Source organism: Pelobates fuscus, chromosome 7 (genome assembly GCF_036172605.1).
Source record: "Pelobates fuscus isolate aPelFus1 chromosome 7, aPelFus1.pri, whole genome shotgun sequence".
Lineage (NCBI taxonomy): Eukaryota > Metazoa > Chordata > Amphibia > Anura > Pelobatidae > Pelobates > Pelobates fuscus.
This window is the reverse complement of record NC_086323.1, coordinates 45431014-45457698: the sequence shown is the minus strand read 5'-3', so window position 1 is coordinate 45457698 and position 26685 is coordinate 45431014. Positions and strand designations below refer to the sequence as shown.

Sequence of the window (26685 nt, the reverse complement as noted above, 5' to 3'; positions counted from 1 at the left end):
TCATGTCCAGTCGATTGCCAAATCCGGTCGCTTCCATCTCAAAAACATAGCGCGCATCCGCCCCTATTTAACCCCAGATGCAGCTAAGGTGCTGGTCCATGCTCTTGTTCTCTCTCGCCTGGACTACTGCAATACTCTTCTCAGTGGTCTTACGTCTTCCCAGATTGCACCGCTGCAATCTATAATGAATGCGGCGGCAAAGCTAATTTTCCTTTCCGCTCGCACCTCCCACGCCTCCCCACTCTGTCAGTCCCTGCATTGGCTCCCAGTTAGATATAGGGCTCAATTTAAAATTCTAGTGCTTGCTTACAAGTCCCTACATAATGCTGCTCCAACCTACCTATCCTCCCTAATACACAAGTATGTCCCCTCGAGGCCCCTACGCTCTGCCAAAGACCTACGTATATCCTCTGTCCATACTCCCACCTCTAACGCTCGCCTCCAAGACTTTTCCAGGCCTGCACATCTTCTGTGGAACTCCCTTCCCTTCTCCGTAAGAATTTCACCCAGTCTCCACTCATTCAAAAAATCATTGAAAACTCACTTCTTCAAGAAAGCATATCAATTAAACTGTTAGCAGGTTTTTATCCCACACCCCCCATGACTCCTCCCCTGCAACTGTCAAAAATTACCTACTAAGCCCTCAGTGAATACTTTTCAAACAACTTACTTCGTACCCCTACTTTTACCCTTTGTGTCACTATACCCCCTCTAGAATGTAAGCTCATTGAGCAGGGCCCTCCACTTCTCTGTTCCTGTACGTCCAGTTGTCTGGCTACAATTACATGTCTGCTAGTCCACCCATTCCTGTACATACAGTTGCCTGGTTACAATTACATGTCTGTTAGTCCACCCATAGTACAGCGCTACAGAATCTGATGGCGCTATATAAATAATAAAATAATAATAATAATAATAATAATAATAATAGGAAAAGTTTGTTCATAACTGACTGGTGTCTGATTAGATAGACATCAATTAAACCATCAAATAAACATGGAAAAATATATTCCGACAAGTAATAACAAAAAACTAAGATACAATGGTTTTTGGGAGGAATCAATAAACTTAATAAACACTGTATAATTTAATAATATATCAATCCAAGGGAAGTTTAGAGAATGCCCACTACCTCCCCCCCCTCCCCCTCCTCCCTCATAACTTCCTTTGATCAAGAGAAATTATTTTTTGTTTTGTTATTGAATTGTGTTTTGTACCAATATCTGCAAGATCTGTAAAGATTAAATGCTAAGCATGCTAGCAGTGACTTCTTGATACCTTTAACGTCATGATGAATACTATACTTTGTAACGTTAAAGCATACGTATCAGGAAGGAGAGAAGAATTGGAAGGAGAGACAAGGGAGAAGGATAAAAGGTTCTATATACAATATAATAAATCAATATAACTGAATTAGATGTCAGCAGGAAAAGAGTCTCTGTTCTCTAACAGCATGTACCCAAATAAATTGACTTTGTATTTGTCTTTGTTTTGTTTTTTAAACTCTGTGATAAAAATGTGAAATAAAAATTATATTGGGTTAAAAAAAAACTTTACCTTTTGTCTTGAAGGTTGGGGAGAATTACTTTTCCAACTTTGGACATTTTCTTCATGGCATCCTGTTAAAGAAACTCTAATCAGAATTTATGTAGAACACAGATTGTTGTCAGTATGTCACGACCTGTACAATAACCACCGATTGCTGTCGGTACAAGTCACAACCTGTACAATAAAGCAGACATTGGGTCTTGGTTACAGCTGAAAATGGGACATGTTGGCAGCAGCCTATTTAAGTATCCTGATTTAAAGAATTTGAGTGAAATCCACCAGCAACCTTTTTTTCTTTTATTTTCTATTTTCCAGCTACTGCCCACCATTTGTACATCATTTCTATCAGCCTTACCATGTAACGTTCCTTTAATAAGCAAGTATGTGCTAGACAGGTGAACAAAACTCTTACCTAACGGCAAAAACAGCAACAAAAAAATCCAGACATTTTTATATGGCGGTTGTGTTGAAAACAAACACGTAACACTGACCAAAGTTGAGAAACCAATCAAATTAATATCAACTTAATACAAGAGCAGGACTATAATCGAGTAGGATTTTTCTGGATATTTTGTTGTTGTTATTCTGTCTCTCACTGTTAAAATGCACCTACCATTAAAATTACAGACTGATCATTTCTTTCTCAGTGGACAAACGTTCAAAATCAACAGGAGATCAAATACACCCCCAACCCCCACCCCCCTTTGTATATGATGATATTCCACAATCTGTGTACAGACATCATATTCTGGATCTGTAAACAGAGTCTTTAAAGGGTCATATATTATATTGCGAGGATATTGGATAATGAACATTTTGCTTTCAGAAATGTTTCATTCTTTATTCTAAATAACTATTGGGGATTATACTGATCAGAGAATTGCGTTTAATTATTTTTTGTGAAATAGTAAAATTGTATGTCTGGAGTGATTTGTTTTGGCAGTAATATAACTGAATGTAAGAGTCATACTAAATATAATAGATTTGCATTCCAGAACTCACCCCACTCCCTTCTCCTTTTTCTTTTTCCCCCTTGATTTTTATTTTATTGGTATCCATGTTTTTGTTATAATACAAAGATCTATTTTGTCATTATATTATTATTGTAATACATCAAACATGCAATTTGCTAGACATGTGCAATTCGTTTCGGTCCGAATATGAATTCGGACGAATTTCGGGCAATTCGGACATTCGGGTACTTTCGAATGTCCGAATTGCCGAATTAACGAAGTGCCGAATTGCCGAAGTTCCGAAGTTGCCGAAGTTCCGAAGTGTCAAAGTTCCGAAGTGTCAAAGTTCCGAAGTGTCAAAGTGCCGAAGTGTCAAAGTGCCGAAGTGTCAAAGTGCCGAAGTGTCAAAGTGCCGAAGTGTCAAAGTGCCGAAGTGTCAAAGTGCCGAAGTGTCAAAGTTCCAAAGTGTCAAAGTTCCGAAGTGTCAAAGTTCCGAAGCACAGTATTGCATAAGTACTAATATACTTACCCAGTGAAAGAAGAAGAATGTTACATTGTATACAATTTTAAATAAAAAGTATACAAACATAGCCAGGATTCACCTGTAAGCATTTGCAACACTTACAACAACCAAGTAACATACATTCATATAAAATGTAAGTTACTTGGCCAGTCAGTGTAATGACTGGAATGAATAAGTAGATAACTCCCTAATTCCCACGGTATTAGGGAGCTATCTACTAAAAGACTGAAAGACCTAAATTGGTCTTTCAGCCAAATGTACTAATACTAAGTAAATATTACTTAGTATTAGTAAATTATGCCCCTACTCGCTATACCACGAGTAGGGGCATGTCTATTAAACAGTGAGCAGCCTGTGGCTGCTCACTGTTAAAAAAAAAAAAAGGTATCCTGAGTGGTGGGTGGGGGCCCTACAGTAAAATAAGGGGGAACCTAATTTCCTCCCCCCTGGCCCCCACCCCTGAGCGGTAGTTGGGGGCACTAAATACTAATAAGGGGGGGACCTAATGTCCTCCCCCCTGGCCCCCACCCCTGAGCGGTGGGTGGGGGCGCTAAATACTAATAAGGGGGGGGCTAATGTCCTCCTCCCTGGCCCCCACCCCTAAGCGGTGGGTGGCGGCCCTACAGTAAAAAAGGGGGGGGACCTAATGTTCTCCCGCCTGGCCCCCACCCCTGAGTGGTGGGTGTGGGCCCTAAATACTAATTAAGGGGGGGACCTTTGTCCTCCCCCCGGCCCCCACCCCTGAGCGGCGGGTGGGGGCCTTAAAAAAAATTTGTCACATCCCCCCCAGGTGACTAGGGGTCCCCAAACCCCTAGTCACCCCCTCCCCCCCCAAAAAAAAATAATCCCCCTACCTACCCCCCTCACCCTAAAAATAATGAGGGGGGGACCTTTAACTTAGAACCTATTAAAAAAACTTACCATTCGATGTTTTCTTTCTTCTAAAATCTTCTTTTTTCAGCCCCAAAAAAGGCAAAATAAAAAACCATAATAACCGACGCAATTAAAAAAACAAAAAAAAAGAGCACTCGATTACCTCGGAGCAGCCCACGCTGGTGGATATCGGTGCGGAGATATGACGGATGGTGGCAACAATGGTCACAAAAACAGACCTGCAAATGCTCACCACTACCCTGACAACATCTCTCACCTTGGCAGTGGCAGCATTACAATCGGATCTGTATGTGCAGGGGCCCAAATCTGGGTACATGAAACCCAAGCCCAGGCTTCCCAGCAACAGGCCGTATCCTCTGATATGGCCATTGCGAGACAGGGTAGCATGCTACTAGCCCTACGCTGCCAGGTAGAAGACCTCGACAATAGGAGTCACCGCTCCAACATTAGGGTCCGAGGGGTACATAAGCCAGATGGAGAGGAGAACGTGGAGGAGGTCCTGACTGGGATATTCCGCCTGATACTTGGCGTTGATGGCTCGGCGGATATGAGCTTCGAAAGAGAGCTCTTCGAGCCTTAAGACCTAGAATCAGAGAGGGAGACCCTTGTGACCTAATATACTGTCTCCATTTCTTTCAATTAAAGGAAAAGATTATGCAAAAGGCCAGGACGCAAGCTGTATGGAGATTCCAGGGAGCTGACGTTGCCATCTACAATTATTTATTTATAACATATTTTACCAGGAAAGATATATTTCTCTTGTTTTCAAGTATGTCTCACTTGTCACGCTGACAACTGCCTTGCAGGAAAGGAATATCCCTATAGGTAGGGTTTTCCATTCAGCATCCAAGTGAGATATCGAAATGAGTGGGTAGCAGCACGATGGCCGGAGGAGATTTCACGCTTTCTACAACGCCTGGAGCTGCCGCTGATAGCGGTCCCTGACTGGATCCTGGAGCCGCTGGAGCATGGATCCTAGCCCCAGAGCATCCCTTGATGCACCCGGAGAGGCTCTGGCGAGGGCCACTCAAGACACCAGCCCCTTAACCCGACTAATCCCGAAGAATAGAGATATCCTAGCATGGTTTCATGACCCTCCACTTGGTACCAAATCTGAACCAAGAAACCAAATGTAAGTAAAGTACTGGCCCAATTTACAAAAGGGTACTCCCATTGTGACAGTCCCGGGGGGAAGGGAGGTTTTCTGGTCTCCCGGGGACGCTATTTTGGAGGGGTTGTGGGTTACAGCGAATGCTCACAGGCTTCAGGGGGTTCACAGATGTAAGGCCCAACCCCTTGATGAACAAGTTGTCCAATATGGATGTCACGTAGTGGCTGCGGTCCCAACCCCTCTGACATACCCTGCTCTCTTTATGGCACCACACCAGGGGAGGGATGCCCCACACTTGTTTTTGGGAGGGTGGAACTGGGGAATATTCTAACCCGGAGAATTATTCCATGTTTAATGCATGAATAGACATGACAGATTTATGTGGGACATCTGCCTGACATTCGCTCGGGCATCTAGTTCATTCACAGACCAAAGTTATCCTGGAATGGGGATGTTCTGTGGTGGGGAGGGATCCGCTGTATTCACTTGCATTGGAGGAAAGGGAAACTATGTGCATCATAGGGGGAGGAAAGTTAAGAGGGATTGTAAAAAAAAAATATATATATATATTTAAAAATGAGGTGGGGACAAAGAGGGAGGGGAAAATAAATAAATAATTGAATAGATTTTTTTAAAAAAGTAAAAAAGGGAGGGAAAGAAAAATAGAAGGGGAAAAGAAAGAGAAAAAAAAGAAAAGGAGGAATGTTTTTTTTTTCTTTTTTTGTTGTTTTATTTAATGTTTATGTTTCTGACATGTCTAGGTAAATGATATGTCTAAGATATGTTTATATCAATGGTTGGGGATTTACTTACGCGACTGCCTAATTCCCCAATGCTTGACGCTATCTGTTAGATCACACTAACATGATATGACCACGCTCCCTGACCCTCCACAGTAGGCAATCCATAGCCCCACAGCCCCACATAGGGACACCCAGGTAGCGGGGTTGGCTCGGATCCAGGTAGTGTAACCCCGGCCTGTAACCCGAGCTGCTGTCCCTCACTAATGGGAACATCGTACATGTCAACTATTGGATAGCAATGCTTAGGGACTCAGCTCTGGCTGGCAAATAATTGGCCAGGTTAAGACACAGCCAGATACGAACTGAAGGGCTTAGCTAAGGAGAGTTTGTGTATCCAACTTAGTGGAGGTGGCGAGCAGAACAAAGCGGATCTCAGGTAAGACGTAAAAAGCCATTCAAAAATAGTTTAACTGCCTGCAATGGGAGGTGTCAGGGCACTCGTGGCCTCATATCCCCTAGAACAAGCTGTACTGGTTATGATGCACGAAGTGTTCCTTTAAGGATCCTTCAATCCGTTATAATGAAACTCTATAATTAGAAAGACTTTGATGAGAGTCAAAAAACTATTACACCATTATGCTAATTTGATGATATGATGCTTATATCTAGAGGTTTAGAGTACCATTGGAAAGGGATACTGTGCAGAGCTAGGTTCCATTGGTCTGCTTAGCTGATCAGCCGTAATTGGCTACTGTAAATAAAATGTCCAAACGATGTCAAGCTGTACACATTACGCTAATGTCATGAAAAATAAAATAAATGACAATAAAAAAACCAAAAAACACTAAATTGTATTCAATCTGCTTTTTTAAAGGAAGCTATAATTACACAATATTTTGATGGCTGTCCCCTTTTAAATAATTCTTAATTGTTTCATTTTAAACCCACACAATTCTTAAAGGTTTGCCCGGCAGTTTTCTTGTTTTGCAATTCATCACATCTTTCTTTTTTTACATTTAATTAGATGGTAATTTCATACATTGTATACTAATTTATCTTTGTCCACTGTTTTTTTTTTTTCTTTTTTTGGGCAATTTTTTTTGGGCAAGGGGATTAGATTATGTCACATTATTCACCCTTCTGGTAACAGCTCATTAAACAGAGCACAATCTATTAACTCCCACATACAGGTTAACAATTATCTGAAATAGGAGCATATTGTTATCCCAATGAATGTGAGGATTGTTTTCATACAAAGAATTCATTCTACATAAAAATAAAATAAAAAAGAACTGGTAGATTTTTTTTTAGTCATGTCTTATTTTGTTTTACAAAAGCATTACTAAAAATAAGCACAGCGTGATTTGCCTTCTAAAACATGTTGGTTGCGAAGGGTCACAGAACAAAATGGTGTCAGCGTGGTTGTAAACAAGATATGTAAAGAATGGTGAAAGGCTACTGTATCACCAGCACAGAACACAAAAAACAACCTAATTTTTATGCCTCTAATTATCCAGAGTGAATCATCAGCAAACTGTGAAGCATTTGTGTTAAAGAAAGGTTTCAGCAGATACAAATCTGTTTTCCAAATTTGCAGTCCACGCTTAGAGAATTTTATTTAGAAACCTCAGATACATGGCATATATTTACCACCAACAATCTGTGGTTTACCCCAACACTTTCTAAAATTGTAACAATTGTGAAGTAAGATTATGTCCTCAGGCACATCACAGTAAAATAGAAAACTTTACAAAGGACAGAACTTTAACTTTTGAAAAAATATTTTAAGAGGATGAGCAGATTTAAAAATGTTGTTAATAATAGGCTTGTACTATATTAACGGTTTTGTGTCTGAGAACATAATATTTATCCAAACTTCCCTACTTGTGTCCCCCATTAAATTGAGATAGGAGGGGTGTCGCTGTGAAAAGGGCATGTATCATTAACGCACCCAACATCAGGGCATCTAAGCGACATTCAGAAGGTATTAGTAGTATGAAGTAAGGTGTACATATTTACTGAACTGGCACGCAGATTTGTGTAGCCGGTCAAGCAAGCTCCAATGCATTTGCCACAGTTGAAGTGTTCATACAAGCTGGGTGTTCTTGCTGAGTGATGCACTCATTGTTGAGTTACGAGAAGTGGGAAATTCGATCAATAACCTGGGACAGGTTATTGATCGAATCTAGTCTTCTAGATCTTCTAGATTGATCAAATCTAGTCTTCAAGATTCAGTACAGCTTCTAATATGTTTACTTGCATGTTTCTGGATTCCAATTCGTATTTTTTAAATCTTTTTAGAATGTGTTATAGCTATGCCTTGAAGGATCACTATAGTGTCAGTAAAACAAACTCGTTTTCCTGACACTATATCATCTTTGGGGGACCCTCACCCTCAGGCTCCCCCTCCCGCAGAGCTGAAATGGTTAAAACCCCTTCAGCCAGTTCCCGAGTGGAGCGGGAATGCGCATGTGCGGCAAGAGCCGCTCGCGCATTCAAACAGTCCATAGGAAAGCATTTCTCAATGCTTTCCTATGGACATTCTGCACGTTGGATGCGAATTTCTCTGAAACTGCTATGTTTACATGTGAAGGGTTAAAACCTGAGGGACCTCGCACCCAGACCACTTCATTGAGCTGAAGTGGTCTGGGTGCCTATAGTGTCCCTTTAATGTCTATCAATATGTACATTTGTCAACAGCTCCAATTCTTAAAGACAGTTTGGGCCATCTCACCTTCCAGAGAGTTTTTTTTTGTGTGCCATGTCTAAGGACTGCAGAAAAAAAAAAGCTTTATTTACTAAAATGTGAGGTGCCGTGTAATGAAAATCATAATGGAAAATGTATGACAAAATATCTAGGGTGGAAAAAAAATGCATGGCAGATGTCAACCCTTCACAATTCATTGTTTATTGAAAACCTACCACTCTATTTTAAACTTCAGTTATGTAACTATAATTTATTGTATTAATGTTTACATTGCAAGCCATGGATACGGAGATGCAAATATTTGTATCCTCTGGGATTTGAAAGTATGCCTGTTATTGAACAAATACAAAACATATTTGCCTGTGTCAATGAGGGCTTATAGCATGCGTATTCTATGTCTACACATCTGGGATGCATTTTCTATTTCTTATGTTCCAATGAATGTTAGATTTACAGTATGGCCGCAGTGGGGACTACATTTACTTACAAGAAGGAATGATAATATATTGGAATTTAGAATACATTTAAATCTGGAGCCTGAGAAATTGACTTAGCTAGCACACCGATATCTTTCTTACTGCAACGGAAATGTACAACAGGTTTGAAGGGGTTAAAAGTCAAGAAATCTGTTTATTAGATTTGAACTGATTTTATGCAATCGTTCATGCTAACTAGTGACTAATAAATCCAGTTACAAGGATAAATGACTCCTGCTACCTTACTAAAACTAGCTGAAATCTGAACATTCAATTCAAATTTTAAGTTTAAAATTAATCTATCGTGGCAAGTTTACTTTAGAGTTTATTCACAAAACAAATAATTGTAGTGAATTGCACACTAAATTGCAAAATTTAGGCAAAATAATTAAACTTAAGGTCACAGCTTGACTTACTTTGCTAACATTTTGCTATTTGGTTTTCATTAGACTTGGAGATTTGTTTACACTTGAATTGTGATTAGTCTGTATTTTGGCCGATCGGTGAACCGTCTGAAATTTTTTTAATTCCGAGTTGCCATATGACTGAACCACAACACAATGAAAACAGAAACTGGGCTAGCTGTCTCAGAGATAACTATTTGCCAACTGACAAGTACCCCCATGTTAATTTTAATTATAGCCCCACCTATTTTTTTTTTTTTTTTAAAGTGATAGCTCCATCATGGTGGCATGGGCAGTGTACAGTAATTTGCCCTCTCCACTGGTTCTTTAACATCTTTAACAGAGGGGTGTACAGGTTTCCCCTGTATGTTAACAGCGACAGTCACAGTCTGCTTGCTGTTTAGTGGACATGCTTATATATATATATATATATTTTTTTTTTACATTCTTTATTTTTGCTGTGTAAATCAAAATAACATACAAGCTGACAATTCCACGATAGCAGAGCCTAGCACATAAGAGTTTACATAGTAGTATATCAATTACACCTTATTTTTTTTAGATGAAAAGAGAGAAAGCAGAACACATTTGTAAATATAATGAAAGACAGTAGAGTCACAATTCTAACAGACTATGCAGTGAGAGAGGTCAGAATGCTATATGCTAGAATTGTAGATGGTAAATAAAACGTAAATGCCTCTGGGTTTGTAAGGTTGCTCGATGCAAATGGTCATGTATGGTATACTGACCAAATTAATGAAGACAGATCCTACACTATAGCTAGGTATGCAAGGCTAAAATATGTGATTTAGATCAGTAGAAACTTATAACAGGAAACAAAGAAATATGTATAGCTGTTCAGGATCTGTTGGACTGTCACATGTTTGTTCAGCCGATGCCTGTGAGCGGAGGATCAACTTTCCATGATGAAAGGAGTCCATCTACACCTGCGGGGGCACTCCTCCGGCTCAAAGCAACGTTAGTCATCTCTTTTGCATCTGCTTGGTACCGGTTGTGACCGGTTCCAGGAGCAGATCGCCAGGCTTGTTTCCTTGCACGCCACCAGCCTTGGCGAACGGGAACCTGAAGCAGTGAGCTGCTTGTGGGAGATCCTCCCCGTATGAGCTGAAGCACAGGTAAGTGACGGCTGATGGTGAGGTGGAGTCCCTGATGTCGGGGTGCCCTCTTTCTCTGCTTCACCATGGTGGGTTGTTTGGCTTTGCGTTGTAGTGCAGGCTTGGGTTTAGTTGTTGTAGTGGGCCGTCGAGAGGCGTTCAGCAAGCTTAGCCCAAAGTTGTGCCCAGAAGTGGTCAAAGGCCTTTGCTATGCTGTCTTCGTGTGGGGCCCAGAGATCAGTTATCTGTGTGGCGAACATTTTCGCTGTGAGCATGCGGCTTGGCCCTAGTAGGCATCTCACACCAGGTTGTTTGTAGAAGGAAACCCTGTGGGGACCGGGATAACCCATTCCAGTCCAAAGGGGGGGGGGGGGGAGAGGGGAGAGTTCCGGTTCGTGATGAGGTGCAGGCCCAGAGTCAGGAGAGTGGCCTTACACACAAACACACACTGCTTTCTATCCCTTACACAAAAACACACTGCATCCACTACACACACACTGCATCACCTACTCAAACTGGTACCCCTATACACTACATTCTATAAGCACACACTTTAGATCCTCTACAATAACACATAACACATCCCCTTCACACTCCACCCCCTGTGAGCGAACTTATGGGTGGAACATGTAGGTGGACTTATGTGTGGGTCTTATGGGGATACTCATGGTCAGGCTCTGGGGCCAAGACCTTAAGCTGTGTAAGGAGCTCCAAAAAATGGAGCTGCTTCCCGTTCTCCTAGAACATTGATTTTTGTGACCACAGTTAGTTATCTCTACACCAGACCAGTGGAGCCAGACTGCAGCCAGAACACATCCTCATCCTCATCTGGTTGTAAGTAGGCAATCTAGTATATTATTAGTGGCACTAATCTCTAATTAACCTCACATTAAAGGTCCCCAGAACCACTGCAGCTTAATGAAGAGGGGAGGCTAAGCAAATTATAAAAGCTTCCAAATCACACACAGAAGAGAAAATAGCACAGCCAGTAAAAAAAGGGGACAAAACATTTTTAGATACATATTCATTGAGGCAGTCAGCTAAACCTTTATCCTCTTCTACATACCTTCCTTCTTTTGTTTTTAATCTAACTAATTCTCGTTTTACTTTCCTTTTGTCTGTCAATGTGTATCTGTGTATGTCTGTCAGTATGTATATGTCTGTATTTGAATAAGTCTGTCTGTGTGTATCTCTGTATTTCCTTTATGTCAATGTGTATCCTTCTGTCAGTGTATTTTTGTGCGTTTGTCCACCAGTGTGTATCTGCTTATGTCTGCATTTCAGTATGTAACTGTATGTCTGGCAGTGTGGCAGTGTGTGTGTTTCTGGTACTGAGTATCTGTCTGTCTAGGAATGTGTATCTCTATGGGGATGTGTACAAATACTATGGTATTTGTATTCACTTTTGTATCACACAACTATGTTACAATGTTGCCGCCCATCCCATGTGTTACTTATTAGGGGTTAATAAGCATGTACATGTCTGCTCGTCCACCCATTGTAAAGCGCTGCGGAATTTGATGGCGCTATATAAATACCATAGTAGTAATAATAATGTAGGGGTGTATATAAAAAATACCCCTTTCTGTTTCATTAGAGATATCTTTGCCAGAAGCTCAAGGAAGCAAGGTGAAAGGTTAGTGTAGGACCCGCCTGAGAGATTTGCCTTGACGTGGCAGGTGGGCTAAACTCTCTCATGGCCACTGGAAAAACTGAATAACCTCCATTTGTTTAAATATGCATAGGCATTTGGGAAGAGCACAGGTAACTTTTTTTCTTTGGGCATGTGTGTTTACCCCCATGTTTTGGCATGCATATAAAAAAAGATGTGTGGTGAGAGTGGCTCAGTAGTATTGTAAGGGGGCCCAAAGTTTTTAAGGGCATCCCTGAATCCTGTCCATTTAAAAAACCTATATATACTTAAGATCAGTATCCCACCTGACATAACTTTTCCCATAGCTAGAGATTTCACCAGGCAGAGAAACAATTTTATTTTTGCAAATGCGTATTTAGTCTCCCTGCATTTGGCAGAGACTCACAAAGTAAAGGGCTACTTTTTAGCAGTCAGGTAGGGGGGAGAAGAGATGGCCCCAAGCACATTGTAGCACATGGTGCAATATAATGTTTTAGCCAGTTAAGTTGTATGTACTCTATATTGGTATTATGCCCACAGTAAAACGTATGTATGTTCTTGTGGCATTTATGGCAAACTTAAATCACCAACAATGTTACCAGGCTTCTTATAAACATCTACAATCACAATATTTGTAATTTATTTCTCTTCATGTTATCATAAATTATCAGAATCATTGCAAGATAACACCTACGATATAAACTGAAAAAATAATAATTTATCCAATATTTGTTAAAGGATGAATGAATACATTAAAATAATAATTTGTATAAATTTGCATTACTTAATTTTTTTTATTTTTTTTTGATCAGCAGTCTATGCTGCTAATTTCAGTTTTATTCCTCCATTTTTGTGCTATTAACCCAGAATTCAAAAGCCATTTTAATTTTTTTTAAAGACAAAAACCCTCTGCCATAGGCTAAAAGGGTTAATTTAACTTACACGTTTACCCCCAGTGAGAATACTGGAATAATGACTCTTTTATTTTTCCTTCTTCCTAGTTGTGACTGTTGGAGAATAAACCATGAGATTAAAGGATGATTTATTGATTCAGTGTAATTGGTGAGGACTGAGATTCTCCAGAATGGTAGGATTCTATACATAGAATACAATGTTTGCTTTCTTCCCATGTATATCTTAATGATTTATGAGGATCCAGACAGGTATGAAATGCATATCTCAGGTCTTGTCAGAAGGGGTGCCTCAGTTTACTTTATCCTAATAAAAAATCCCTTTCCCAACAATCTGTTTTACATTTTTCCAGTGTGTACAAGCCCACCAAAGGAATGCTCATCTTTCTATCGCAGCTTACAGGGTGCTCCTTATATATTACACTGCGATGTATATTCTCACAAAATATTTCTTCTGGCATTTTGATGGAAGCCACAAAAATTGCACGGAAATCTCCCCCTGACATTCTCAGGCAAAGGTTATCAAGAGCAATAATTTTAAAATATTTGGGTCTACTAACTAAATGGTGAGACACACTTTCCAACTTCCAATTACTAGAACTCCCACGATCTTGCTTTGCAGACCCTACACCTAAAAGGGCATGATAAGCACCATAACCACTACTGTCCAGTTCCCTACCAAATTGCTTGAGTGGTTTGACAACATATGAGGGTTCCCCAAGTTTACACGGCATTGGCCCATGCTCAGGATATTACATTTCCACCAATACAAACCAATATAGTTCGGAATATATAGGAGCTTGGTCTCTAGCGTGTATGTATTAGAACAGGTAGGCAGACACAACACCCAAATCAGAGTCTCTCAATCCTGTCCAATAAAAAGTGCTTCTCGAGGAAAATGGGTTTCCAGAAGGGTAGTAAGGGTAGTATGTGGGGACAAAAAATATAGCAAAATATAGTGTAGTATATCCTGTAACAATTAAAAATAAGAAAACAAAAGGGGGGTCAGGGTCTGATATCTGACCGGGATAGATGCATGGTGCTGATGCTCCTCAGGGACATCCCTTTCTTGAGCCTAAAATAGGAATTTATTGCTCCCATCTCAGCTGCAATCTTGATCCCAAACCTGGGGAACGGTTTGCCGATCGTCTGGTGCATTCTTGTCCACAGCTGGAGGAGATAGCCTGTGGCAGACTACTTGTGACCTACAGTTACACTCAGGGAAGGGGAGGTGGCCTTGATCTTGCTCTAAGGCACGCTTGTTCTGAGCCCTGCCCCCCTGAAGTCTTGAGACACCCACCTAGCCAAGATCTACTTATTTCTGGCGAGCCAAAGAGACAAGGCCTAGTGGTAAAAATGGCCAGCCCGCTGGGGACTGCAGGCTTGGGCTCCTCCATGAGTCTGAAGTAGTCACCTACTCTTGTGGAACTGCTACTTGTGGCGTTTGACTGCATCTGCAGCTCATTCTGGGTGAAGCTCCATCCTGTTGTTCAAAGCTGCAAGCCCAATCACGTGTCTCTGGAGAGGCGCAACATAGGAGAAGGAGCAGGAGACTGCTGCGGCGGAGGGTTCTACTCCATCGAATACTGCACAATTGCTAATCACCCTGCTTGCCGAGGAACAGGATCCTTCGACACCAGCGTGGCACACCAGATCCAGAGGCTTTCCTATCATGCTGCCAGGAATGTAGAACCACAAGTTTGTGGATGTGGGCTCTGGCTGACGCCTGGGGTATCTTCCTGCAAAGTATCTCATTGGACTCTCCAGGAGCCTGGGCTCCATGGGGGTGGCCTCCTCGGGGCAGCTGACAGCAAGTGGAGCTTGGTTTCTGAATCGCTAGGCATAGGTTAGGTGGTTAGTGGGCATTACCTGTAGCTTAGCTGATGTATTGATGCTCTTGCTATACGCATTACCTGCCAGGCCTACATTGCATCAATTTGCTCTTGTGCCCTATTAATCCTCTACCCACCCAGTGGTAAATGCCTCTTGAAACTATCACAAGTTTTACAGTTCTACAGTAAAACTTTTTTATTCTATTCAACATATTAGAGTTGTATCTCTGCAATTTCTTTTTCTTTTTACTATATACAGTGCAGTAACGTCGACATTTCCTAGCTTTTATTTTTGCTCTGCCTTGTATACTATCGTGAAATGTTATCTGTTAGCATGTTTGTCTAAACTATGCACTACAACAAAAAAAAAGAATGTACAAAAAAAGAAAAGAAAAAAAGGATTTGCACTGAGTTTGTAGAGCTAGGATAACTCTATCTAGATGTGCCTGGGCGGGATAATCCCCGCCTATGGATATGTGGTGTCTTCTTATCTTAAAGTACCGTAGTGCAAAGAACCTTCAATTGCCCTGCTTTATGGGCACACTGGCTTGTTGGTAAGTAGGTTGTATATACAAAATCCAGAATAAAATATATAATGCTCACCGAAGCAAATATATGTTTGATAAAAAATAGGAGAGGAACTCACAAGTATGAAATTAGGATAGTGCTCACTATACAATGCCCAGGTGGTATTTTCCCCACCAAGGGAATATGTGACCCTGGATGAAGTCCAAAAAAGTTTTAAATATGAACTGCTTTATTAGATTTTCTAGTAATAAATAAAAAAAAACTATATTAAATAGTAAAATACATTTAACGCATTTCACCTATCTAATGGCTTTTTAAAAATCTAATAAAGTAGTTAATATTTTAAACTTTATTAGACTTCAATAAAAGACAATAAAATAACGATGTTGCCATCTCCCCCTCCTCTTTTTGTTTCTGCAAATTGATGATGATAGGGGATCACTATTGGTTAATACAGTGGGACCTCGGTTTACAAACGCCTCGGTTAACATAATTTTCGGTTTACAAATGAAAATCCATTGAAAATAATGCCTCGGTTTACAAATTTGTTTCACAATACACAATTGCACCTGGGAGGTTTATAGCACCGCCCCCTGCATGCTGGAGCCTGTGGGTAGCACGTGGCGTCGAGTGTGGAGGTGTTGGAGCGGTTTTTGCATAGAGTTTTGGAGTCATTCTGGAAATTGTTTTCAGTTGTTTTTAGACTTTTTGGTGCATTTCTCAAGCTGTGGAAAGGTAGGGAGCTAAACTTTGTCGTTTGCATGCCTTTTATTGTGTGTTCTGCATTGTGGGTTGGTTTCCATGCCAGCTCATTTTACCTATTTCTGACCTCCAGAACGGATTAATTGGTTTTCAATGCATTCCTATGGGAAACCATGTTTCGGTTTACAAATGTTTCGCAATAAGAAATGTCCCGGAGAACGCATTAAATTCGTAAACTGAGGTCCCACTGTATATGTATAATGCAGTCTGGTATAGGATAATGTGTACTGCCTTCTTATTCCTCCTCATACAGACTGATTTGGTAAATACTTCTCTCACCTCACTAAACCATTACTCCACTCATAATCATATCACTGCCCGCCTGCACAGCCCCTGTTTCCGGCCCACCTGCCCAGTCTGCTGATGTATGCCTATCTGCCCAGACCCCAACTCCTGCCTACTTTTTAGATTCTATGCTCACTTGTTCATCTCCAGATTCCTCTCCATCTGATGCCTCCTCACCTGGCCATCCCCTCGATTTCTGCTTATCCCTCCAATGTCCGCACTACTGCAAAGTCCCTGAATCCTGCCTACTTGCAAAGCCCCTGAATCCCTGTTTAATTCTACATGGCTAAATGGCTGCCCACTTAGTCACATCCTTACCCATTCCCACTCCATTGCTCACCTTCCCAGCCCCTGATCCTTACCCACCTGCCCAGTCACTCATTCTGCAATTACTTGACCTGACCCTCATTCTTACCCTACCAGCCTGCATCGTTGTTTTTACCTACCAGCCAACATCCTCATTCTTACTTGCCTGCCCAAGAGGTGCCTTTTGTGGTGAGACACCACCAACCACAGTGTTTAGGGAAATTTGGAGGGATTAAAAAAAAACCAAAAGACTTTTACTAGGGTGCGGGAAGTACCTGTCGTGGACGGTGCTTCTTTAACAAATAAATCTTTTGAGTAAATATTTTGATTAATATATTAATTTCTCTACATTTTCTAGAACTTTGTCTGAAACAAATGATGTGACGGCTGGGGAGCGCCCCTCATATTCCCAACACCAAGCCCGCTGATCCAGGTGCAACACAACCCCAAGATAGGAGGGGGAACATCACCACAGACCTGGGACTTTATAGGCAGGGGGGAACACCTTCCCCTACACAAGGCGTTACTCAACGCAGATATGAAACCACTATGATAGCTGACGGAGGGCCACCCACCATCAAGCATACAAACGTTCCGCTACACGCAACTTAAACACTTCTACCGATCACTCCCGAACAGAGAAGCAATCCACCACTAAGGGACCATGTGTGATTACTTTTCACCATCATGTAAAGCCAATTGGAAGTGATAGAAAAAGCTAATCCCTCTCTCTATACTTTGCTGTGGCTCCACTGAATCACTATATCTAATATTTGACCATATGCAAAGTGTTATTCCATGTAATATATATCACGGTTTGTTTTGAAGGGAAAATAGTATTCATATCACATAAACAATTGCTTTGCCAGTTATTGTGTGTCTATTATGTTGCAATTCATCAGTTTGTAGAATTTAGTAGTGCCAACTTGATCAATAACCACCCACTAGTGAGCACAAAACAGAATCTCCAAAATCTCCAATGCTTTCCTGTAAAATGAGCTTACTTTTTTTTAAATGTAGAAGTGAATGATTACTCTTTTTGGGCCACTTAAGATAAAACATGAAGCAATATATTTTATGTAATTTTTATTAAATCTTTTTTTTTTACTTTAACAATGCCATGAATAAACTCAAGGCACCATGCATAGGTTTGATGGAAAAATTAAATATTCTAAAATATATGTATTCAATTCCAAAATAAAGAATATTCATTAAATTAATTATTCCTTGAAGGCATTAGTTTCCTGCCCCATTCTACTTTAATATTTTGTTGTTGGAGTTTTTTTTGTCCCTTCCTACTGTCTGAGATATTTTGCTAGCTCTAAGGCTTTGCTGTTAAAAGTCCATCAGATTATATGGATCGGTTATATAGATTTTATGCAGTGATTTGTCAGCTATAATCCTTATTTATTACAGTCTGGTTTTATTGTCAGACACTCTGTTGTGATGATTCAATATGGCATCCAAACAATAATCCCTCTGTATACCTCTAGTCCGCACGACAGCAAACATTCCCCCTCCTTCTCTTCGTACATATTTAATCAGTGCAGTCTAGCTCTTAGTAGTATTAAATAACACAAGCTCTGCTGCTTAGCTGGATTGGAGGATTAACCTCTTCTTTACCAGAGGATCCCGTTCCTACAATAAAAGGTTAAATACGACAAAATGATCTTAACATGTAGTGTACAGGCACCGACTGATCCATGGCTAAAGCTACCATCGGAACAGTAAATACCTGTGTACTCTGTAAACCAAGGTTACTGTCCAGTGTTTAGAACAGGTGCAAAATTGCCCAAATAACTGGTATTTAAAGCTCTAAATTGCACACTATGCAGAGACCCTTGTTATGAACAGTTGTCACAACTAGCTTAACGCTTCCTTTGTAACCCCTAATTAATAGCAGGAGACTTGCAGTCACCATGACAGCTGCTAAACTTTTCGATTGCATTCGAGTGTCATTGTTGCAAAGACTCACAATGATGCCCACTCTATCAACAGACATTATTTTATAAAATTATTGCATTTCATGGCCAAAGCGATTTAGTCGATAAAAAAGGTGAGTTTCAGTTAAAAAGGCATGCGGGTTCTGTAAACATTTCTTTACCTCTGCATGAAAAAAATGGACAGATAGATGGTACTATACATTCCAGTTTATCCATGGATTCAATCCCCGTTCCATGAGCCTGCGAGGCTATCAGTAAATTGCAGGAATATTTTTATTCTTTACATGACAATTGTAGCATTCTCCGGATTTCATATTTAGGCAAATCCCCATTCTCTCACAAACTTGGCTACAAATAACAACTGGCTAAGCTAGAAAAACACGCTATAAGAATCAGATCTTAAAATACTATACCAAGGGTCAGATACAATGGAAATAAAGTAACCCTTTCTCAACTAACAGAGGTAATTGGACTAGTCCATGAAACTTGCAGTTTCTCTGAACTTTGATGTTTCAGTTAAAGTAAAAAAATATTTAATGTTTTGAGCAGTTCATGTAATGGAATTGTTTATACTTCGAAGGAACGTTTATTGACACCATCAGGAGAAGAAGGGGGCCTAGAAGTTAGAATCATGAATTCATTAAAACTAAGCAAGCAGTGTGATAATTTATAGGAAAAGCCAGTAGAATATTCGATTGTATATCAAAAGGGGTTAGTAGGAAAAGGAGAAGGACAGGTTTAAAGATCACTTCTCGTGGAATATTATGTGAAAATGTGGGACCAGAGTCTTACAATTATTGTCCTACATGTTGGAAAAAGAGAGAGTTCCTTTCTAGCACAGTGCAAGTCCAAGAACATTTTATAGGCATGTACACTTGTTCCATGGACACTGGATGCTGATAGGCAAAAGAAAAATAAATACCCAGTCCAGCATAGTTGGACTTTTTTTGTACTAGTTCTAAGTTAGTTTTACGAGTTTTCCTCTTTGCGAGTCCTATTTTTTATTATGCCTTAAGACATGACATTGTTAATTGTTGCCACTTCAGTGAAGGTAAAAGGCTTTTATGTCTCGAATTGGTCGTGATTTCATGTGCCCTTAGATAATCCGAGACAAAAAAAAATAGATGACATTTTAAAAATGAGTCAAAACTTGATGTAATCCCATCAGGATCCAAATGAGGGCACTGTGATAAAGAGAACAACACTGACTGTGACTACATCGCAGAGCAAAATAAATAGTGTTGTAGTTGCTAAAATCAGTTTACAGAATGGTTCGCTGCACTTTAGATGTGTTCTGGAAATAAAAACACACTGAAATAAAGCAAGTAAAGTCAACTTAACCACGGGTCCTTACAGTCCTCACTAAAAGTCCTCACTTGTTTCTAGCCCACTATATGAGACCCCAGTGAAATGTAAAAGCACCTGATAAGTCATCTGTTTACGCTGTCAGAGCCACAAGATTTATAACTGGTAATTTCTTGTTAGGAGCTAAAGGGGACTTTTTTTTTTTTTTGGAAAAACATATATTAGAAGGAAAATTTGATTTTAGAAAGAGTGACGGAAGGTGCAAAGCCTTAATCATAGTGACATTATGCTACCAGTAAGCAACATTCAACTATAAGAAATATTATATATAATACAGACCATATGCAAAATGAAAACAATCTATTATTTACGTTTCATGAAGATCAAACCAGGAAAAAATAGTTATTTCTCAGGGTAAATTGGCAAATTCACAGGGTGAATAGACAGTTCCTCAAGGTCTCATGCTGAATAGGCAGATTTTCCATTACTAATGGTGAATGGACAGATCCTCCAAGTTTCAAAATGAATAGGCAGATCTTCAGGGTGTAATAGGGAATGGGCAGCTCCTAATGGTCTAAATCAGGGATAGGCTACCTTTGGCACTCCAGATGTTGTGGACTACATCCCCTCCTAATGCTCTTACACCCATAATGCTGACAAAGCATCATGGGAGGTGTAGTCCAAAACATCTGGAGTTCCAAAGGTTGCCTTCTGCCTGGTCTAAATCATCAGGATCTAATGGTGAATGGACAAGTCCTAAGTGTGTAAAGGTGCATGGACAGATCCTTAGAGCCTAATTGTTAATGGACAGATCCTCAAGGTCTCATAGTGAATAGATAGATCTTTAGGGTCTATTGGTGAATGGGCACATTATTAGTGTCTGATAGTGAATGGACAGATCTTTGGAGTGCAATTTTGAGTGAACAGATCCTTAGGGTCTAATGGTAAATTGACAGTTACCAGTGGCGTACATACCGGGGTCGCAGGGGTCGCGGCTGCGACCGGGCCCGGCCCACCAGGGGGCCCGGCCGCCCTGCGACCCAGGTATGTACTCACTGGGCCAGCCTCTTCTCCTGGGGGGCCCAGGAGCCGGCCACCTCCGGGCCCCCCGAGGCTGGCCCTGCTGTCACCCGGCGGGCAGTCAGGCTGGCGGGCGCGCGAGGGAGCACTCTCCCCTGAGTGCTTCCTCTTCAGCTCCCTCGCGCACCGCACTGAAACCGGAGCCGGAAGATGACGTAATCTTCCAGCTCCGGCATCAGTACGCGGCGCGCGAGGGAGCTGAAGAGGGAGCACTCAGGGGAGAGTGCTCCCTCGCGCGCCCGCCAGCCTGACTGCCCGCCGGGTGACACCACTGGACCCCAGGGAATCCCCTCAGCTCTCCCACAGGTAAGGAGGCTGGGGGGATTAAAAAAAAAAAAAAAAAACGTGTATGTTAGTGAGTGTGTGTTAGTGTGTGAGTGTGTTAGAGTGTATGTTAGTGAGTGTATGTTAGTGAGTGTATGTTAGTGAGTGTATGTTAGTGAGTGTATGTTAGTGTGTGTATGTTAGTGAGTGTATGTTAGTGAGTGTATGTTAGTGAGTGTGTGTTAGTGTGTGAGTGTGTTTGTGTGTGTGTTAGTGTGAGTGTGTGTTAGAGTGTGTGTTAGTGTGAGTGTGTGTTAGTGTTAGTGTGTGTTAGAGTGAGTGTTAGTGTGTGTGTTAGTGTGAGTGTATGTTAGTGAGTGTTAGTGTGTGAGTGTGTGAGTGTGTTAATGTGAGTGTTAGTGTGTGAGTGTGTGAGTGTGTTAATGTGAGTGTATGTTAGTGAGTGTATGTTAGTGTGTGTGTGAGTGTGTGTTAGTGTGAGTGTTAGTGAGTGTGTGTTAGTGTGTGTGTGTGTGTGTGTGAGCGTGTGTTAGAGTGTGTGTTAGTGTTAGTTTGTCTTAGTGTTAGAGTGTGTGTGTGTTAGTATTAGAGTGTGTGTGTGTTAGAGTGTGTGTCTGTGTGCGTCTGTTAGTGAGTGTGTATGTATGTTTGTCACTGAGTGTGTGTCTGTCAGTTAATGTGTGCGTGTGTGTCTTAAGCACTTACCTTTCTCCAGCGCCGGACTCCCTTGGCGCTGGGGATCTCTCTGCCCCGATCCGCCTCTCAGCTCCGAATGCGCATGCGTGGCAAGAGCCACGCGCGCATTCAAACCGCCCATAGGAAAGCATTACTCAATGCTTTCCTATGGACGTTCAGCGTCTTCTCACTGTGATTTTCACAGTGAGAATCGCAGAAAATCCTCTAGCGGCTGTCAATGAGACAGCCTCTAGAGGCTGGATTAACCCTCAGTGAAACATAGCAGTTTCTCTGAAACTGCTATGTTTTCAGCTGCAGGGTTAAAACTAGAGAGACCTGGCACCCAGACCACTTCATTGAGCTGATGTGATCTGGGTGTCTGTAGTGGTCCTTTAAGTGTATGTGTTTATGCATGCACTGGCGTACATAACGTGGTCGCAGGGGTCGCAGCCCTGCGACCAGGTGCCCGCCGCCATGTGTTGCGGCCCAGCCCGCGCAGAGTAAGCGCGCGCGCGGGGGGGGCCCACGGATCAGTTTTCGCACCGGGGCCCCATGGGTTGTGTGTACGCCACTGACAGTTACTTAGGTTATAATGGTGATTGGCCAGATCCTAAGGGTGTAATGGTGAATAGTCAAGTCCCTAGGGTCCAATGGTGAATGGACAGACCCTCAGGGTCTAATGGTGAATGGACAGTTCCCCAGAGTCTAGTGGTAAATGGACAGATCATCAGAGTCTAATGGTGAATTGACAGATCCTTAGGGTCTAATTATGAATAGCGAATTGACAGATCCTTAGGTTCAGAGGGTAATTATTTAGATGGTCAAGGTGTCATGGTGAATAGAGAAAGCCTCATGGTTTCAATGTGAATGGGCATATTCTCCCATGCTCTGGGTAAAAGGGAGGGGAAGACTGGCAAGTTTGTAGTGGAGGGCCTTTTATATTCAAGTAGAAAGTTACAAAACAAACAAAAACTCACCTCTTAGAAAAGACGTAGTATACCAGCGCTAATTTAAAATGCTTTGATATTACAAAAGTGCAAGTGCTTATAAAAATAATGTTGTAATTAAGATGCTAAAACACCAAGTGTAGTCTCTCCAAATACACACATTCAATATCCAACAATACTAAGTATGGTGTAACGCTATTTCGAAAAAATGATAATATGGGGAGTGAATGAAGGCAAGTAACTTAAAGCAATGGCTGATGAACATTTTCAATATAAGACAATGCATCTATAAAAAATAGAGACATCTATATAAAATCCTAAAACCAAGTGTAGAGTGAAAGATAGATAAAGAATCACTCACATATTTCTGAGCTTTAAACCTAGCTCAAGTAGAAACAGTAGATAGGTCCGTTAAGACGACCTTCCCCTTCTTGTAATAGTTGTTCTGTTTCGCCCTATATATAAGCTCAAAAAGGGATATATATATATAGTGCAATATTGCTGTATACGTTTGTGTGGATATAAACAAATAAAATGAGTACTCACAAGTATGGAGCCATCATATTAGGCTCAAACACAGAGTAGTGTGTAGTTCAGGACTACACTATTAGATGTCCCTATTTTTATAGGTGCATTGTATTTTATATTGAAAACGCTCGTCAGCCATTGCTTTAAGGTACTTGCCTTCATTTACTCCCCATATTATATTTTTTTTCAAAATAGCGCTACACCACACTTGGTATTTGAAAAACGTACCTCATGTCCAGCGGTCTCTGGTTTCACTACTTCTTTATCTGATATTATCCAGATGGATAATGTCTCCATAACAATGCTTCTCTATGGGACGTCATGATGTAAAATGTAAAGACTGCAAATTATCCAGTCTTAACTAGTAAGACCTTCTAGAAGCTGTCTGATTGTCAGCCAATAGGGGCACACAGACTGACACATGTAAACATTTCCATTTCTCATAAACAGCACTGATTACATTTACTAGTCTGCAGGGATAGTATCTAGGCGCCAATAACACTACATTAAGCTGCACTGATTGTGATGCTTAACTCCAAAATGTGTTAACTGTCCCACTCGCAATGCAAAGCCTCGCTAACCTCACTAATGCTAAACACTTTTAAACCTATAATACAGGGTACAACGTGCAACATGACACACATCACTGTAAATGGAGCCAGGGCCGCCATCAGGGGGTGACAACCATGACGGTTGTCATGGGCCCGGCAGCCCTGGGGGGCCCGGACTGCTCTGGCAGTCCTGGGCCCCACTTTCCCTCTCTGCACACATAGATAGCGAATATCGCTATCTATGTGCGCAGCCGCGAGCCCCCGGCTCCCTGTTACCGCAGAGGGGGCCCAGGCAGCACACAGCCTCTCCTCTTCTCCTCTCTGCTAATAACTGACGCGAGACCCGGTTGCCATGGCAACGCCATGGCAACGCTCCGTGGGTCTCGCAAGAGTTATTGGAGGAGAGAAGAGAAAAGGCTGTGTGCTGCCCGGGGGCCCCCCACCGGACCACCAGGGATGGAATTAATATATATATTTTTTAATTATGTTAAAATGCCCCTTCCTCCCCCTCCCCCCAGATTGTACATTTACACACACACTACATACACTGACACAACACACACACACACTACATACACACTGACATGGAGCTATTATGCCCTGCTAATACAGCAGAATTACAGCTTCACTTTCATGATAGTAACCTTTTCAAAGTCAACCTCTACAAATAGGCTTCTTTTAAGTGAACCTTTATCTTAGTAGCAGTAGTCATGTGAGATTTCCTATCTTCCTTTGAATCTTAGCTTCATTTACCTAAATGTATAAGAATCAGAAACATACAGGAGTAAAATGTACCTTATATCTGCTCATCAATTTGAAAACTTTACACTGTTACTATCTCAGATACCTGATTATTTATTGTGTTGCATGAAAATTCCAAGTTCTATGATGTTTCCCAGCAACTCTGACCTGCTGAGTAAAAGATTATTCACAGAATTCCATGTACTCCGTCTTCTTGATTCCTATTGCGGAGTGTTGCGCAGGTGTTGCAAAGGATCTTGCTTATTTCCAGAGCAGCCACACTAACATGCTCAATGGCCCATGAGATTACTAGAAGCATTTTTATACACCAGTAAAACGGCTAATTGCATCTGTCATCCCTTATTTAATGCTAACAGGGTCCTGTAGAAACCTCATCTTTAAAGCCTCTCTGTGCAAAAAACTCATTTTCAAGGAAAATGTTCTTACCAGGTTACGATGACAACCTCCTACAGACTTAATAGTAATAAGCAAGTCTTATATTTTACGACTAGTAATTGCCAACTTGGGTTGGACCAGTACAGCCTATTTTTAGTTAAATAGATAAAACAGCTGTATTACTTGTAAACGTTTAGACTTATCCTCTAATGAATAGACTTGTGTAAAAATCGGTCCATCCATGAAAGTATCAATTCTTTTGACAATGAGTCGATTTGTCTGAAATAAACTCTTTTCATTTTGTTGTCAAATGAACCGGTTATTTCGAAATATTAATTCTAGCTCCAAATCACAAAATAAACAAAAGCAGTTCGTCGGTTTACAGGAAATCGAGAGGTTTCGTTTGCAAATTCGTACTTGAAAAAATCATTAAAAACTCACTTTTTCACAAAAGCATATCAATTCAACTGTTAATGGCTCAAAAAAACCCACACTAAGTCTTCATTGAATACTATTCTACCAATCTACTTCCCTAATACTTCCCGTACCCTTTGTGTCGCTTTACCCCACTACCTCTAGCATGTAAGCTCATGCTAATAATAATTCCCTCGTGATACACCAGCCTTTAAAGATCCTGTGTCAAAATGGAAGTCCAAGTCATTTAGCACAAGCAGGGTGGTAAGCATGACCTTCCATACTAGCACAGATCATTTGGGGACAATACCCTTAAGGGGTTATGAGAACGGATTAACCTTACAATATTAGTTGATCAACATATCTTTTGTTTCCACTGGTTACTCAACATATTAGATGGGCACGAATTACCAAGGCACAATTGCAACTCTTTTACTAACCCCGTCGCACAAGAGGAGACCTAATATTGTCGTTGATAAATTCTTATGACATTCGAAAGGTGATATTAGAGTACTTCTCTCTTTCACACCATGCTCTATCAATCTCTGAAACCACAGAATCCCCTAGGACATGGATCCGTCAGGGAATGGAGTTTCATCTGTTAACAAATATCTCGAGCTGTAAAGTCCAGCTGTTGTCTGGCTCTAACTCTTGGGAATACAAACACTCAGAGCATTGAAATATCTGTCAAGCAGGGTCTCTGTCTAAAGCAGACAGCTATCTCTGGAATCTTAAACTTGGATTGGAATAGTACTCCTATCATTCCCAGGGATACAGATCGGAATTCCAAGTTTCAATGCCTTTGTATGCAATGTAAATGTAAGAATTCTCACTTAGTATGGTTTATATGTCATTCTTTCCATTTTTCACAGTTTTCCAGTAAAGATCAATATCTTTACATACCCATTACCCTAAAATCCGAAAAATAAAAAAAATTCTCCTCACAATTAAACAAAAATTACCTTTTACTCCATCAGCATACTGCTCATAGTTTAGTATCTAACTAACTGTAGCAGTATTCAGTATCCAACATGTCCACCACTGAACCAGTCCGTAACTGTAGATAGAGCTCAACATGTAGCAAGTCCA

At 41.0% G+C, this 26685-nt stretch overlaps 1 protein-coding gene across 2 annotated transcripts in view; it reads right to left on the bottom strand.

Moving 5' to 3' along the window:
• FGGY (FGGY carbohydrate kinase domain containing) overlaps positions 1-26685 on the bottom strand; it is a 291415-nt gene that overhangs the window by 3843 nt on the left and 260887 nt on the right. For both annotated transcript variants that reach the window (XM_063428025.1, XM_063428026.1), the window contains one exon: positions 1558-1619. In XM_063428025.1, the coding sequence (XP_063284095.1) occupies positions 1558-1619 (62 nt within the window). The remainder of the gene's footprint in view (positions 1-1557; positions 1620-26685) is intronic.